The sequence below is a fragment of the Mycetomoellerius zeteki genome, unplaced genomic scaffold (genome assembly GCF_001594055.1).
Source record: "Mycetomoellerius zeteki isolate Tzet28-1 unplaced genomic scaffold, Tzet1.0 scaffold369, whole genome shotgun sequence".
Taxonomy (NCBI): domain Eukaryota; kingdom Metazoa; phylum Arthropoda; class Insecta; order Hymenoptera; family Formicidae; genus Mycetomoellerius; species Mycetomoellerius zeteki.
This window is the reverse complement of record NW_017257359.1, coordinates 26,350-45,216: the sequence shown is the minus strand read 5'-3', so window position 1 is coordinate 45,216 and position 18,867 is coordinate 26,350. Positions and strand designations below refer to the sequence as shown.

The 18,867-nt window shown below is 28.4% G+C and overlaps 1 protein-coding gene across 1 annotated transcript in view; it reads left to right on the top strand.

The window, feature by feature from the left end:
- The window catches only part of LOC108725934 (Regulator of cullins 2), a 52,913-nt gene extending 51,232 nt beyond the window's left edge, over window positions 1-1,681 (top strand). Inside the window, exon 2 of the mRNA XM_018453253.1 lies at window positions 1,333-1,681. Within this exon, the coding sequence (XP_018308755.1) occupies window positions 1,333-1,514 (182 nt within the window). The 3' untranslated portion in view covers window positions 1,515-1,681. The remainder of the gene's footprint in view (window positions 1-1,332) is intronic.
- Window positions 1,682-18,867: the final 17,186 nt, after the last annotated feature.

Below are 18,867 nucleotides of genomic sequence, written 5' to 3'. Positions count from 1 at the left end.
TGTGTATATATATTATATATACATATATATGTATTATAAATGTAAAATAAAAACATTTTAAAATAAAGTTTTATGTATTTTAAGTTTTAGATATTTTAATTTGGTACAATATATAATTAAATTTTACTTCTTTACTGATAATCGAATAATTATATGTTATCTATTTAAAAATTTATATTTACCTCAATAAACATCAAGTTGCTTGCAAAAGGGTAAAATAAAAACTTTATATCAGATGTGAAAATATAACAAAATTTGAGAATAACGTAAATGATGATGATACACTTAAAAAAACGTAACGTTATCATCACAGTTTGAGTGGCGAACAAAGTGCGTTTATCACGTTTAGCAATTAAGCTTTTAATAGCAACATGTCTCTTTGCACAAATTTTTTTTATCTTTATGTATGGTGTACATAAAAAATTCGTCAAAGAATTTTCTAAAATAATGTAATTTTTCCATGATCGTCTGTTTCACTCTTGTAAGTGTTACAAATTACCATTCCTCAATTATTACCTCCGTATGCGAGGACGCAGCATATCACTCACAGGTGCGACCTAATTTTAACAGACACGTTTTATCACCTTTTATGCTAAAAATTATTGTCTATATTTCTCATTACTTTTAACCACTTTCAGACGTTTCTACCTGTATGTTATAATTCATTATTTTCATCATTTTCGTAATATTTTATGTGATGATATGCTATTCTCTCTTAAACATAAATTGAAGTACAAGAATCATTTTTTTAAACACTTATTTGATTCATTATTTGAATGGTTGTTCCTTTGAAATTCTATTATTTTGTAATTAAATAATTTGATTATAATTGTCAGAAAAAAATTAACCCTTGTTCTCTACATTTCGTGTATGTATGTGTGTGTATTTCCGCGTAGAAAATTATTTTTAAAATTAGATAGAATTAAATTATAATATAGGAATTTTCTATAATTTAAAATATAGAAGAGAGTTTTATTTTTTTTTTTTAATTTCTTTCTCCAATTAATCTTCTTTCTTCTTCAATTACTCTTTAAATATATATTACTGAGAGGTTATAACAGTCAAAGTGCAGTAGCATTAGTAGTTTAGATTTCGATACGTTTCAATTATTTTTCGTGTTAATCACAAAGATATTAAATATAAAGATTTAAGATTGTAAAAGATGATCTGCCCTCTTCTCTTTCTTCTCTTTGATATTTTTTTATCAAGAAAAAAATTACTTCAAATTTTCTAAGAAACTATGACGTATGCAGACGTGTGTATTTCCGCACTCTGGAGAATATTTTACGTAAATATACTGATAATTATCAAAGTTTATTTTTAAATTTTCAGATGCTTGTCTACGCTGTCAGGCAGAAAGTAAGAAGGAGGTTTATGGCCGGCAAGACTGTGTGGTTGTTTGGGGCGAATGCAACCACTCGTTTCATTACTGCTGCATGTCGCTTTGGGTCAAACAAAACAATCGTTGCCCATTGTGTCAGCAAGAATGGTCTATCCAACGAATGGGAAAGTAATCCTTGCGTACGTTAGTAACTAATTTTATTGCAGCTTCTAATTTTTTTGCGATTATTTGTCCAATTAATCAGAATGGGTCATGAAAAAAAGTTGTCACTCGTTGTAATGCATCCTAACGAGTCTTGAGTTTATTTTCTTTTCGGAAATCTTCGAAAGTAATAATCAAAGTCACCTAATATCTTAGGCTAGGATTATTTTATTATAACATAATGATTAATAAACATGTACTTGTATATAAAATATGTGAATGACTTTTGAAGCTTGCAAATTATAAAGTTATTGTATTTCTTCTTCTATAAAAATTATTTTCTTTTCCTATGATGTATATACTTAAATATTATTGTTACTATCAAATAATAATTGTTCTTTTACTACACATAACTCATTATTTCATTAAAAATGTTTAATTAAATTAATGTTTAATGTTAAATTATCTAGGTACATATAATAATTATAAACATAGCTTTAAGTTTCAAATGGCCTATAAATCCTAAATATTTATATTAAGTTTTATTACAGTTTTTAAGTTGGGGAATTTGGGGGGATTATTAATTTCAGATTTGATTGCGTTGAAAGTCCGACAACCATATCGGCACGCAATTATCATTTCTGAAAAATTAATTCATTTAAAAATGAATTTACAATAGTTCAACATCTTAACGTTCTGACCGTTATGGCGCTTCTTAATTTAAAATTATTATGTTTAACATTAGCGGTCTTTCAATCTTATTATTCTAAATATTTATCCTATTAAGATAAATTTAAATTATAGTGAAAGTAATGATTCAAAATGCTTTAACTAACTTTTTCTATATTTTCATCTCGAATTTTGTAGAACTTATTCTTTCCTTTAGGCATGATTTTGTTTACATATGATACTTATCACTCTTGTGAGACATATGATGCTTATCGTTTACACAAAATACATAGAAATGAAATTATATATATATATATATAATTACGAAACATATCAAATATCGTCTTAAAGATAGATAATATCTCGTATCGAAGTACAAAGCGCGCCGCGTTGTGTGGACTTAATTTCAATGTTCGAGACAAACGTACTCTGAAAACATTGCCACACACAAACATTACATAAGAGATATTATTTTTATCTTGCGTAGGCAATGCGGAAAAGGTAATAGTGAGCTATCAAATTCGGTGTCGACAATGTAAAATTATTACAAATATGCGATTAGAAAGTTCCTGTTATGAAAAAATTGAGATAAGTTTGTTTTTTATATTAATATAATAGTTTAACCAATTCCTTGTCTTCTATTTCAGAATAAGTAGTCGATAAGTAATGAAAATCACATAAGAAGCAGAAAAACGCCATTGTTGTGTTACCCGCATACGTAGCGACTTGAAAGTATTTAGGTTGATAACATGTGCCATATCACGATTTAAGCAATTGCGATGACGTTGCTTAAATTCTGCTCAATCATGATATTCTATTTTGTCTGATGTAAAGGCATCATATTTCTTGATTTGTCAAATATAAAATTCTATTTATTCCAGAAGTTCTCGAATGGTAATTGAATTTTGAAGTACATCCTTAATTATTAAAAACTTCTGTCGCAGACAAAGGTAGGAATTATTATTGCCCGTTTCTCTTTATTTTTTTCTTCGAAATATGTAATCTTTTTATACATTGGGAAAAACCAATCGATAATTAAAATATTAAAAGCCTTGAGGGAAAAATAAAAAAGAAAAATAACTTCGCTGAATTACATTCATTGTAATAAGCAGCAACTAACAATAAGATACATATATGAGACAAGTATCCAGATAGTGATTAATATTTTCCATGCAAGCTTTTTTAGCGATAGAAATCTTAAAAAATAATCAAATTAATTCAGAACTCAAAAGATATCAGCCATTCTTGAAATTTATTTAAAAAAAAGTTCATAACATCCGTGCGAAATCGCTGCAAATTGTAAAAATGCACGCACGTATCGTAGCATTAATTAAATTAATGGCGTACATTACGTGCAATAGTAAATTTATAGGATTACTGATAATCGCGGGATGAAATATTAAACATTTATTAATGTGCGTATATCATAACTAAACATCTTTAACGACACAATCTATCGACGATTTTGTTCGATAATAAAAATTTATGATTCGCACGCGCGCGGGCGACATAGTGACTGTGCGTTGATGTCTCTTGATAGAAAGCGACGGGGTCAACGAGCTAGAAGTAACATTCCGACCTTTCTTTCCAGTCTAATTCCGAATGTAGAATCGATTCTTCGATTCGCAATTGCTTGTACAGATTCTTAGATGCATAGATTTACAGCTGCGCGAATTAATGGAATCATCATAGAAGTTCTACACCGATATAGCTAATAACACCGCTTCCGTACTTCAAAAGTAACACAACAAAAAACATTATTTGTTATTATCATGTGAATGATTTAAATAAATATTATCCTATCAATAATCAAAAGTGAACTAATTTCATTTAAAAAAATCGTTAAAATGACTACTCAAAAAGGTGATTTTACAAAAAAAATTGTCAAAATTTCACTAATCAAGAGGATAATATTTTGAGCTTTGAAAAAAAATAATATTTGATCACATTAAGAATACACTCTTTTTGCTAATATTATTTGATCAATAATTTTCTGTCAAATTGAAACATAGTTCTTCTCTATTTCTGTGAAACTTAATTTTTTGAGTTATGGTACTTTTAAAATAAGAATTATTAAATGTTAATTAAAATACTATAGTATTTTCTATAAAATTTTGAAAAGAAGAAAAGAATTCGTGCGCATAACGGTACATGGTTTAAATAACATATCATAAATTACTAATTTTATTTTTTATTACAGCTTTTACAATACGTAAAATTAGACATCTTGGTTTTCTAGAACTTGCCCTCCTTTCTAAAATGTCCTCGAACGCGTGTTCGCAAGTTTTTTAAATATATTCTAAGTTTTTCCTAAATAGATAAAAAGTGCAAATTTATTTTGCACCGCTTATTTCAATGCTTATTGTCTCATTTGCATATATATTATACATTTTAATTTTTTTTCTTAAAAATAAACGAAAGAAAAGAACAATGTTCTAATTTTTTTGATACATGGAAGATTCTTGATAAAATTCTGAAGAGTTCCGTATAGTATGTTCGTCAAACGCAATTTTCATGTGCAATACGATCTGGGATTATAAGATCACGAGATATCTTGGATTCCGCGAAAGCTGAGGCAGTCGTACGAATAAGAAGCGTACTCTCATGTAAGATAACACGACGGCAATGACGTCACATTAACCGCCCATCCCTGTCGGAGGCGTGTTCATTCTATCACGGAGCCGAAATTCCGCAAGAAGTACCGGGAGTTAAGCACGCGAGACTGCCTTTCTGAGAAGTTCTCAACCTAACTCTAACCGGTCATTATAGCTTCAAAGAAACGATAATAATAAGTATAATGACGACGAGGTCGTCTGTACTGGCGCCGTTTCGCCTTTCTATGACGCGATTGGTCGAGCCTCCAGACGAGCCCCCACGTGACGACACGTGACGCGAACGAAACGGAGTAGCGAATACAGAGCGAATAATATGGTGATGACCTTCGGATGAGACTTCGCAAATAGCGTTACGTGTGGTATAACCCGTACAAACGTGCGTAGTTGGTTAGCATTGCGCGATACATCGATAATTTTTACGCTGATGAGTCAAATTTATTATGCTTATTCATTCAGAAGTACATAAAAGTACATTCGGAGCCAATAATTGCCTATAATAATGAATTTTCAAAGATGGCTAACTTCGAACAGGTTAACACACTCGATTTTAGTTTTACTAAACTTGTTTTATAAATAAATAACCAAATATAAATTATTTAATTTAAGAAATACAAGAAATATGCGTATGTAAAGAAACATTATTTATTAATTTGAATTGATTTCAATTTTCAGTAAGTGTTCAGAAATAAGTTTAAGCTTGTAGTAAAAAAATTTAACATAATTTTATATATGATTTGTCTTCTTAAAATATTAATTTAAACTAATCAAAATTATAAATTAGAATTATTTCAGAATATCGGATATTTTAGCGATTTTATATTTAAAGTTATATAAATAGAAATACGTATTAATTCTTTATGTTCTCGAGGTACATACAATACCTGCTTTGAAAATTTATAACTTTGCATGTTTAGGAATAAATAATATTGAATGAAAAATATGTTATAATTAAAGCTCAAGTCTTAAGAAAAAAATTCTACCTATTACAAATTTATATTCCATCCTTTTATATAAAAAAAAATTTGTAGTAGATTTATATAAAATGTAAAGCAAAATGTAAAGGGAAATGCATTGAAAATTAAAAAAAAATTTTTCCTTTGATACTAAATAAATATATTATTAATTATTAATTAAAATTATAAAGTTTAATTATCAAAAACTGTTTTAGCAATAATTTACAATATATATATATATATATAATATTAATAACTTTTAAATATTGCATAAAGTTGAGGACATAAAGGATCAAACTCAATAAAAACTGATATCTATTATTGGAAATGTATATAAAAAAAGATAATTTGTATGACGTTTTCATTTGTATAATACTTATCGAGAAATCATCTCTGTGCCGGACTATAATTCAGAATTTGTATTTGAGATTGTTCTTAGGACTAGAGTGATACTTATTTGTTTTATCAAAACATACAACTGATTTAAAAAAAGGTTCTATATTTCCTAAATATAAATCTACATCTACTTTTAATGACGCATATGTAATTAAACATAAAACATCATGTGCACGTTACCCGTTAGCAGTAGCAAAGGACAGCGGAGTGATTCCGTTTCGATATGAGCGACTAATTCGCGATTTCCGCAATACAGTAGCGCGTGACTGCAAAGGTCGAACACGCGATAACGCTATTTATATATATTTTTTTTTCGAAAATCACCGTTCTTCCATCCGCTACGGTAAAGAGATTAGTTTGGACGGGGGAGGTATCGATTCACTCTTACATAAAATCTCATATATGTTATTCCTGTCTGTCATTAATGTATTATTCTTCCGGATTCAAGGTCGCGCTTATGCAAGCGGCAAATCTCACGATCAATTCTCAACTAGAATCGATATCATCGTTGATGCGCTGTATATTTTATCGCGTAATACCTCAATCATAATCATCTCTAGCCACACGACAGGGCAGTATCAAGTATGATACTATTGCTATGGCTTTGTATATATATTTGGACCTTGATCTCTTTCCCAAGTTTATTAACCTTTCCAATTCTTTAGTTACTGCGGACCAATCGAGTATTCTTCATGTAAAGACCAGCGCAGTTGCCGTTCAACTCGTATCCTGATACAATTTTTACATTGCTGTAACTTCATTCGATTCTATGTGTAAGTTTAATCATAATTGCAACTACAGAGTCAAAAGTGTAACGATGAAACTATATCTTTGCATGCTCTTTGAGAGAACATGTACGTATAATATTGGCGAATATCAATCTGTACTGACATTGTAATTACAAGGTATTTAATGAAGCAAATTGGATTCCACATAAAATTTTATAATTACAAAATTACAATTTATGGAATTTCTGTGCCAGTGCTCTTGTTCGTTTCGCTCATATCTTTGATGTGGCAGGTAGCAAGCCTTTAAATAATCATTTACTTCGCAGACGAGCGATCAATTTCATGCACCAAGTCGCATACTGATGTTTCTTCAGCGTCATGAAAATCGTTGTAGACTTGAATCGCTAGATTGCACCGTTTAGGACCGGTTTTTATCAATGTCGGTTAACTACAACCACACGGCTCAGCGAAATTCTTCTGCGCCTGTGATACGGCCGGAGACAGAGAAGCAGTCAAGTTAAACGCAGAGTTAATCAATATCGTTGAAACCGGTCCCGTATAACTTTCGCGAATACGAATAGAAGGAATGTTTTAAAAGTAAGACACTTACTGATTGCACCACAATATTGCAAACTGATAACGCTCTTCTTAGTTTTACACACAAATGGCTTTTACTTTAACAGATTGTTTTATATTTTACTTTTATTCAAAGGGTGATTGTAGTAATTTAACTGGATTACAACTCTTTTTAAGTCACAATAGAAAAAAGTGATACAAGAAAATTTTTCGTTTTGTTCAATATAATCTCTACCATTCTGATTATATTTTTTCGAACAATACACTGATGCATTTACACAATGCAACATATTTAAAAAATTTTTTTAATGTAAATCGATTCTTCTCATTATTCTGTGTATAAGATAATCGGAAGAATTTTTTCTTATGGAAGTTATTGAAGAATAATTCTCAGGAATTCATAAAATTTGAAAAAACGAATTTTTTTATATCTTGATTCGAAAAGAGCTTATTTTAGTTCAGATATTGGAATCATCCTGTTACAATATAATGCTATATTTACACATATAAAATGCAATAATGATTATTATTCTTACGCGATAATTACCTTTATTACATAAACATCTAATTAAGTTGTTAGCTTGAAAAATTGATGATTATTTAAATCAGTCTCAGGCATGCGTATAAACATGATATTGAAAAATATTATCAATTATATCATTTACTCGTTCGAGATAATACGACGCTGTCTCGTTTATATTTCTGTCGAGAAATATATGACAAATATGATCTATGAAAAAAGTAAAACGTGGGTGAGGCTTGAATGAAAGGCGCTAAATGGGCTGACGCAAATCCTTCGAAACTTTCCGTACGTAGGAGAAAGGTCTTTTGTCTGCATTTACTCGTATCCAACGCTTCAACATTGAAGGCATAAAGAAGGCGGAACGGAAATTTGCAGAGGACAAAGTGAACCTACTCATCGACATTTTTCTAGCATCGTCATGAAAAAATATAAAAAGTATTTGTACCTTCCTTTTTTCCTAATAAACACACATGTAAGATAAAGCAACGTGATATATTAATAACTCGAGATTTTTTAAGACATGATTCGAAGTCCGTCATACTCTTCTATCATGTTTTATTTAAATTTTTTATGTATATAATTAAATTAAAGTTTAAATGGAGAGATACATCTATCTTAATGCTGAGTGTCTATATATAATTTAGTTGTAAGTGTTGAGTAACCATTCTGTTTCAAGCTGCTGGCTACATTCCAAGTTATTTCTTTTTATAGATTAAAGTTTTAATTTTAAAAAATATTTATAAACTACTTTCAACATCAATCTTTGTTAAAACGTTAAGACCTTTAAAGATTGCAATCATCCATGCAAATATATTTAGAAAAAGAAAAATCTTTTGAAGTTGCGTAGGAATTTTGCTCCTTGCTTCAAAAATATCTTTGATGTTAACTCGGTCTTCTCTTCGCAATCTCTGTTTCAAAATTGCTCTTAATCAGTACATGAATGAGTTTATTCTGAATATTTCGTGATGTGATTGTCGTTTGATTTTTTGAAAATTTAACGTTAAATATTTGCATAATACATTAATATCATTTACACATCGTTTTTTATATTATACATATAAGTCAAGTCGGTAAACTAAAGAAGTGGTTACCATTTTAGTATTGTTTGTTTTCTTGGATTATATAATATGCGATGTAATTACTCGCAAAATGTAATTCATTTTATTTCACATCTTTCATGTTGTCTTTCAAACATCGTTATTTACACAGAAGTTTATAAAGAATTTTAATTCTTAATATAATAAATATATATTACTTTACTAACGAACTAACTCTATATCTACTAAATAACTAATTAATATCATATACGTGTTTATTACATTAATAGATACAAATTAACATATTATTAATGCTTAATATTTATTTGAAATAAATATGTAGAAACATTTCAAATTAGATTTTAATGAAAAAAAGGGATATTTCAAAGAAAATCAAATGATGCAGCAACGGTGCTATTAGCAATATATTAGAAACATGTATTATATATTTCATTGTATCATTAACAAAAGAAAATGTACAATATAATGCATATAATGTATTATACGATCGGATAAACTTGTCTTTGTGGCGAATCTGATATGAACGAATTCATTATAGAAGAAGTGTAATTTTGTTATTTGCGATATAACGTAATATTCGATGAAGCGAGATAAGCAGCTAATTTAAATCTTATCAACGAACGGCCACACCAGCGTACAACTTTCCTTTCCCATTGGTTCTCCTTGAAGGCGGCTGGTCAGGCATCTCACGACCACACACGTGACGAAGTCGAGCTAGTCGAGCCTCCGCGGAAGCGAGGTTCCCATTGGTCGTCGCGCTCCGCTTCTGTATTCTGTTAATAACCCGTCATTGTTGCGTCACAGACTATATTACTGTCATTATGAATTTTTATACTGTCGCGTAAGAAGGACACAGGGGAACAGATACCGTTCGGCAAAAACAACCATGACGGATCTGCTGAACACGAGTCCGATCAAAGTCTACTCCTTGAAAAAAAAAAAAAGAATAAGATACATAAGTGGCTACTTCAGAAAATCCAAACGCAAAAACTTCGCCACCCAGGCGAACATAGAAGTTGCAATGATATTATAAAGATATTTATATTGTAATATATTATAAAGATACATTATAAAGACATCATGACCTTATCTGTTACTTATAAGTTCACTTATTGTAATATAAGTATTACTACGTTTACACGACTCAATTTATCCTGAAGTTATAATATCGATATTTACGTACTGATATATAACTTTTACGACAAAGTTACTACAATAACTTCATCGTAAAATAACGTTTACACGGCATCTAACGTCAATAATTATTAAACATCCGATGTTATAACTTCGGTATAAATCGAGCCGTGTAAACATAGTGACAAATAAATTCATGATAACGCCCTAGAGGTCTGTGGTATCATAGGGTGTTTTATATTTATGTCCACTTTTACTAATATAGATTAACTTTAATCTACTCTTTATCTTTTTCTCATTTTTAGAACTGAAGAAAGATTAGAAGTGAATTAAACCAAAATTAAAGTTAATCTACATTGGTAGAAATTAGACATTAGTAACATAAATCGACACAAACGTCGTTCTATATTTTTTGGCAATCCATGAGTAACAAAGATATGACAATACATGTGTCAATTTGTGTCTCCAAATGAAAAGCATTCATTATGACTCCGTGTTTTATCTAAACAGTGAATCCACATTATCAGAAAGCATTCGAGATAGACAGATACAGATATAATCGTGCCTAAACTTGACATACAGAGATTATCAGGAAAGAGTCATGAATTAGTTACATACGCAAAAATATCTTGGACGTGATTCACTTCGCGAGAAAGCGCTTCCAACGGTTTTTGCGTGATGCGTGGCGTACGCATGATGAAATTTTCCAAGCAACGTGTATCGTTTCACGTCATCAAGTGGCCAGTACTCTTCAGCATCAGTCACGTGGCACTTCGACTGCGGCCACATGCAGATATTTTTGCTTTACATCGTGACAAAAACTCCTTCACAAAAAATGTAATCATTCTTAATGCCTTTCCTGCCATTGCCTTCCATGATGTACTTTCGGTCGTAATGTATTACTGCGTTATATGCCGCTGATAATCGAGCAGCGCGTCCTGTTACCAACGAGCTACATTGGCGTGGCTAAGCTAAATCCAATATATAGAGAGAATGGAAATATATTTTATGTAATAATATAGAGCATGATTGATAGCGATACTTTCATAGACAAGAATGCAAATCGTATATGATGACGAGATAAGACTATTAAAGAGCATATTTCTTCTTCATCTTCGACAGTGATTTATTAGCTTTTAATATTATAATTTTATGATCGCTGTCTACATTTAAAACATGGAATATATATAAAGTAGAATTTCCTAGTAAATTATTAATTATTGCCAATATTTTATTAAGCATTTACTTATATATATCCGTGTACGATGCTAAAATTACACGTTTCTTAATGAATCATTCATTATGTTTAGCTGCTGATAAAATGAAATAAGAATATTGCAAATAGGAATTTTCCAATAACGTAATGTATTCATTGCTATTACATTGGCAGAGAAATAATTTTAAGCTTCAACTTACAATATACGTATATACAAATTTATTGTAAGTTTTCTTTGCAAATGATTGTTTACATAAATTCTCTCTCCCATTTTATAATTTTTTATTATTGATGTATATTTATGTAACTCTCTATAAGATTGTACAATTTTCATGTTTTATATTTTTTATTATTTATACTTTACATTTTATAAAGTTTTATAAATATAGCAATTTCGTGAAATAAATTAAGTCTTGCTTATATTTTTAGCTTTATAAGCAACGACCTTGAGTATTATGCAACTTTGTTTATGTATCGTTTATGTGAATAATAATAAACCAACAGGAACGAATATTTCCAACTTGTATCTTTTGTCGTTGCGGCAATCATGAGCATCTATAAGAGAGCCGGATTCTTATATTTAAAACCATTGTAAGTCTTAAATATTAATAGCTCTTAAAACAGTTAAAATGTCATAAACCAATCACCGAGCTATAATGCCTGTAACAGTATCTTAAGATATTATTTAAGACGGTCATGAAATAAGAACTGACTATAAATACCAGCAACGATTTTATCGCATCAGCTTTCGTCGCTTGTTATAACCAAAGTTATTCTCCGTATTTATTTTCATTTGTAGTTGTACTACGCATTAGATTCAGAAACAAAAGTGTACGGATAATCATAAAAAAAATCGCTCTTGATTGGTACTTAGTGGCGCGATTAAATAAAACCGCTCCGTGCAAATTAATTTACGTAAGACTTCTAAACGGCGCCAATGGGATCAACCAGAATGTGAAGGTCATTTCGGTCAAGCAGGGGCTCGTCGCGTTCAACCAATCAGCAATAGCCACCGTGGAACGCCTTTCAGCCAAGAATGTACTGGCTCGCATGGTAACAGCGGACTGCACGCGACTACGCGAGTGAAGAGTATCAAATATCGCGAATTCTTTTGACGTTAGATTACATCGAGGTGCCAAAAATTTCGGTTAAAAAGACACGTGAGAGAAAGTACGCGATTGTGACATTATCATGAAAAAAGAAAAAACATAATAAAAATAATTGAATTATATAGCATAGAAATTTGTTTTTTAAATATATATATCATATTACGAAATAATGACTTTTATGTGAATACTTATTGATAAAATTTAAAAGTTTTTTTATTTCCTCGCTTCATAAATTTAAAATTTTTTTTATTTACGTAAAGAAAACCCAGCTATTTAATAAAATATTTTTTTTTAAATAGGATATGTTAAAGTGATTTCCTTTCTACTCCACATTCGGTATTTAGTTATATATATATATATATTTGATTACATCTTTGAATCTAATTACGATTTTTAAATAATTAAAAATTAATGTCGTTATTATTTGTAATAGAATAACTATTTAAACGTGTCGAGAAGTAAAAAATTGAAAATTTTTAAATGACATAATAGTTATTAGGTTTTCATTAATATTTTTACAAGCGAGAAAAAGAAAGAGCGGGGAGAAACATTTTTAACTTTTTTAAAATTTCATAAAATTTATTTAAATAATTAATTGATTGAAAAGTGACACTTATATTAGAAATAAAATAACTTAGCAGAGTGCAGTTTTTATAATTAATACTTTTTTACAATTTCACTTTTAAATCTTACTAATTATATTATTTAACATCTTTATCAATGTTTCGGAAGTCTTAGAAACAAATTTTAAATAATTATTATTAACAAAGATATTGGTATTGCAAATTGTTTATGGTCCATTATATTATAACATCGAGCAGTTAATTTTCCTTTTTATTAATCTTTCATTAATATATTGAAAATTTTATAATTTAAAAATTTATTATTTCTTTCTTATTATCACTTTGTAAATAGAGGAGACTATGTTCTCTTCACTCGGTATTTTCGATTTTTAAAACTCCCATTCACTTATCATTGTTAGATTGTGACATCAGTAATGTTGAGTGAACAGAAACCTTAATTTTAATATTTTTCCTCTTCTTTATATTTTCTCGATAGTTATTTTTTAAATAGTTTATAATAGTAAGTATTGCTTAAGATCGATTATGTATAGTAGCAAGGCAAATATTTTATTTTATCGTATAAAATATGCCTGATAAAACGTGCATCGAAAACGATAACGTTATAATTATGTTCAAAGTATAATCATATACGAGGTAAAAATACGTGAGCAAAAATATATAAAAAATTTGAAAAAAGTAACTATATTTCAAGAACATAAATATTTTTTTGTATACACAAAATCCTATTCTCATTTTCGTCAATTGTTAATTTAATCAATAAAAATGAAGTATTACTTGTATATGCTAATTATCGTATATTATTTTATTGCCTTATTCATATCAAAAGTGAATGCTTAAAAGAATATTTATTCTTTTAAAATACATTTATGATACAAACATCGAATTTTAATATTTATGAATAAACATTTTCGAATAAATATTATTTCAAGAATTAGTATGAGCTAAAAATTTGTAAAAAATCTTAAAAGTTTGTTCATATTGATGAGTTTTGTAAATAGATTCTTTATTATACGTAATAAATTTACAATATGTAAAATCCTGCACATGTACGCGATGATCAATTTTGGATATTACACATACAAGTTTGTCAATATGTTTATTTAATCAAATCACGCTGTAAAAAATTCGAATTTCTATTATATACAGAATAATTTTTAATCTACAACAACATAAAATATGATAAATTTTCTATTAGCTTCCTTACAACTTTATAATGTAATTACTTAAATATATGGCGAGTATGATCGGACAAATATGTTTAACATACTAACTGCAAAAATAAAAGCGGTTTTAAACAACATTTTCAAAGAAAAACTTTACTATCATTTAACTACTCTCATAATATATGATTTTGGTATATCACATATTCCTTTTAATAAACATTATGTAATAATTTCAATTACTGAAAAGATTATAGAATAGTCCGATGCATAATCATCAAATATATATGTAATGTTCCTTAATCATACGTAAATTAAACTGCAATAAAAATTGGAAGATTTACAAATTTCAAATTAAATTATGCAATAATCTCGATTGTACAAAAAATATAATATAATGAAAAAAATATACATCTTAAATATACACAAGTTATTAGCTACTACAAAATCACGCTTTCGCTTTCTGTCACTTTGCAATATTCCTGATCTTTTTTTACATACATTAATGATATATCTAAAAGTATAATAAATTCCCTATCAAAATTAAGTATTTTTGTATATACTTCCATATATATGGATCTACATACATATTTCACATTTATTCAGGTTATTTGTCTTAAAATAATATAACCCTGTTCGAATAGTATTGATTTAAACGATAAGATAATTAGGTGCAGCAGTTTAGTTGCATAAATTCATCGATGTAGTGCTCTATGCAATAAAATATATATTTAATTCAGTATAATGTAAATTATATTTTTGGAAATATTTTCATTAGGTTGTTTAATGTCTCACTGCATTTAATTACTTTTCATTTCTATTATTTAAATATTTATTAGTTTACATAAAGTAAACATTACGATGTATAACTCGTATAACATTTGTAATAAAAATATCACATATCTTTCATTAAGAATATTATTTTATCAACTGTGACAAACTGTTATTAAATAATGTAAAAATATCTATGTTAAATTTTAAATTTTCAAGTACGAAATTATATCATGAATACAATACTATGCACACATATATATCATATCTCTCTCTCTCTCTTTCTCTTCTCTGTAATATTTAAATATATTATATATATTTGTCATATAAAAGCAATATTATTTAATTTTTGTTTTAGTAATCTTGATATTTCACATATGGGTTTTTTGATATATTTTTTTTCTATGAATAGTACATTTTACAAAGAATATACCCGGAAAGTAATGCAACAGGCTTATTCTTCCAATTCAATGTTATCAGATAAAAATAATACCTTAAGGAAGTAAATAACGCGAATAATATGTGTGTACATAACATGGTAATAATAACTTTATTACATAAAATAATTCTTAATATGGCTTAATCAGAATAAATCAATAATTAAAAGAAGGGCTACGAGCCAATTATAATGTAAAATATTTAATAATTTAAAAATCGTACATACAATCGGTATCGGAAAAGTTTACTCCAATTGCAAATAGGTTTCATTGTAAATTGGCCTTCTCCATATCAAATTCATTAAAAAATTTTATTAGAAAGGGCAAAGATCAATTAGATCCCTTATGCAATCAAAATGTTGTTTACAAGATCTTTTGTGATGACTGTGAAGCTAATTACGTGGGTCAGACCACAAAAGACAATTAAAGACAAGATTACACGAACATGTCTCCGATATTAATAAGAAGTCAAAATCCCCAACAGTGATCACAAGTCACCGCATTGACCAGAATCACAATTTCGACTGGGGCAATGTTGAAATTTTAGACAGAGAAACTTCTTTTAATAAGAGATTGATATCGGAGATGGTTCACATAAAACGACAAACGCATGGACTAAACAAATAAAATGACACAGATTCTCTGCCAGAATCATATCTAAACATTATCAAATCTCTTTCCTCTTCTTAACATTGTCCTTTGTTCTCTTCCAATTATCTTTCCTATTTCTTTGTTTCCCTTTTGTCATAACGTCGCTGTACATCGTCGAGGATATATCCAACAGTATTATGGCTTACTTTTTATTAAACATAACTTTGTTAATTGCGTTTTCTTTTCGACGTCTAACTTACATCATTAAGACAATTTAAGGTATATATATTTATATAATTTAATTGTTACTAATTTACTATAAAATGTACATACTCGATAATTTAAACTGTAACGCAATGTCAAGTTATTATTTATTTGTGGGATTGTAGAATTGTGAAAAGTGAGATGAGATCACCTTTAAGATATTTTAAATATGGAGCGCATACTGAACATTATAATGGACCGAAAATTTCCGATAATTTATGTAATAATGTTTTGTTGTTTTATATTGAAAAGGACCCGATCGGTATCGAAATGTTTGTATGTACGATTTTTAAATTATTAAATATTTTACATTATAATTGGCTCATAACCCTTCTTTTAATTATTAACTTTATTACAATTAAACATATAAATTTGATATTTTACAAGACCAATAAGTGTACATAAGAGTAAGAAAAAATACGTGTATAAGATGTCAACAATACTGTTGTTGTGATAACAGACTGTAATAAAACAAAACTAAGAATATAATGAAAATAGAAATAAGAAAAGTATAGTAAAGAAATAAAATAATAGTAAAAAAATAACTTAAGATCGTAGAATAAACTATGAAAAGAGAGGTAGAAATCGAGCGATAGTTGAAATTAGGAAAATAAAGAAGATCTAACATTTAGAAGCAACGAATTAATTCAATCGCAGTATAGCAGAATATGCCACAGAATTTTCTGGATTGATTATAATGAATAGAATAGTATGTTTTAATAACGAACATCTAAAATGGTGCTAAAATAAAATTCAGAGTTGAGTGAAGAACATGCTGCATTTCAAAATATATTGATTACTGAAAATCTATAGATCTGTAAATTATGTAATTGTAATGCATATGCGAATTATAAGTTTTCAGTATGTCAGTATATTTTGCAACGCATCAGGAGTAAACGGAATAGGCACATTTTTAATCACTTGATGGATCATCGGTCCAACAATAATATGTAAATATCAAGGCCCATCAGGGATAATATCGAAAGATATGTCTGTCACTATTCCGTCTTACGAATTTAACAACGAAATTAATCATAAATTTATAACTTAGTCTATAAATTAGAAAAAGTTAGCTAAGGAAACAGAAATCACTCTAATCCTGAGAGAAACAAAAAGTTGTGAGAGAAATAAAAGTTGTTACTATTAGTGCTGTTACTACTATTACTACTATTACTACTATTACTACAAAAATACTATTATTACTATTAATAGTAATACTAATAATAACAAATTGCGAATGAAAAAGATTTGTTACATTACTTTCTGGACGTTCTTCGTAATACTGTTTTGCCAAGTTATTTCAATATTATAATTTAGGTAACAATCAAATATATATCTCAATATCTAAAATTCTAAATGATCGAATGTTAACCCTTTTTAACAAATTGAAAATATAATATTATAAAAGTTCACAGTTGGAATGTATATATAATGATGTTATTTAGAAAAATAAAATTAAGTCTACTGATTAAGTTATATTTTAACTATGGCTTTTGATAAATTTAGTAAGATAGTGATGCAAATATTGCTTGGGTGGAACACTCTATACAAGTAGTAATGGGCAATCAAATTTCTTAAAAAAGAAATCGATTATAAATATACAGATTCAAATTATTTTGAATTATTATTATTATTTAAAAAGGAAAGATTATAAAAAACTTTTAAAGTCCTTTAAAAGTATTTAAATATTAAAACTAACATTTAAAATAATAAAAATTATTATGTATATAGAATGACCGATAATGATCGGATTATCTTTTGTAAATAAGTACAGCAGATTATAAACTGAGTCGAAAAATCTTGTACCATTTTGCAATTTTCGCAATAGTTAACAAGAAATTAATTACTGAAGATCATTGAATAAACATGTATCTGCTCAACGCCTACCGTCAAATGCAACTGCGTGGCGAGTTGCTTCGACAACATTGTAGATGTTAAACACGCTAAGAGTACTACAAGCGGCAAAGAAAACATCTCCCCTCACATTGGGCGATTATTTCTTGCCACACGTTTGCATTTAGCGATAGGGGTGAATATACGTTCATTCGGCGATCTTTAGTAATTAATATCCCAGTAACTATTATGAAATAGTATAGGACTCTTTTCGACTCAGCGTAGCCCATTCTACTTGCTATCGAAAAGTAAAATTCGGTCACTACCAGACACCCTGTATATATTTATTTCTTACATATATAAATCTGCGTTTTGAATAACATCATAAACAATAAATGATTTGATATGTCTAAAGCCCATTAATACTAATAATAAATAGTGCTTTATAATGACAAGTTAATCGTTGCAATAGTGCTAACTATAAAGGCACTTGATGAATACGTATTTTATGTATATAAATATTATGTATATAAATTTTAAATTATAATTATCCGTTATAACATTAAAACAATGTTTGATTTTACAACTATGAATCAAACATTGGCAGTGCCAATAGTTGAAGAATAATATTATATTGTCTTTTAAAAACGCAGCTTCGTCAAATTATTAAAGTAGTACATATAAAACAATACTCTGGAATGAAGTAAACTATTTTCAAAATAATACTTATAAGGCCCAATTGGAATGTCATAATTCGAATAATAATT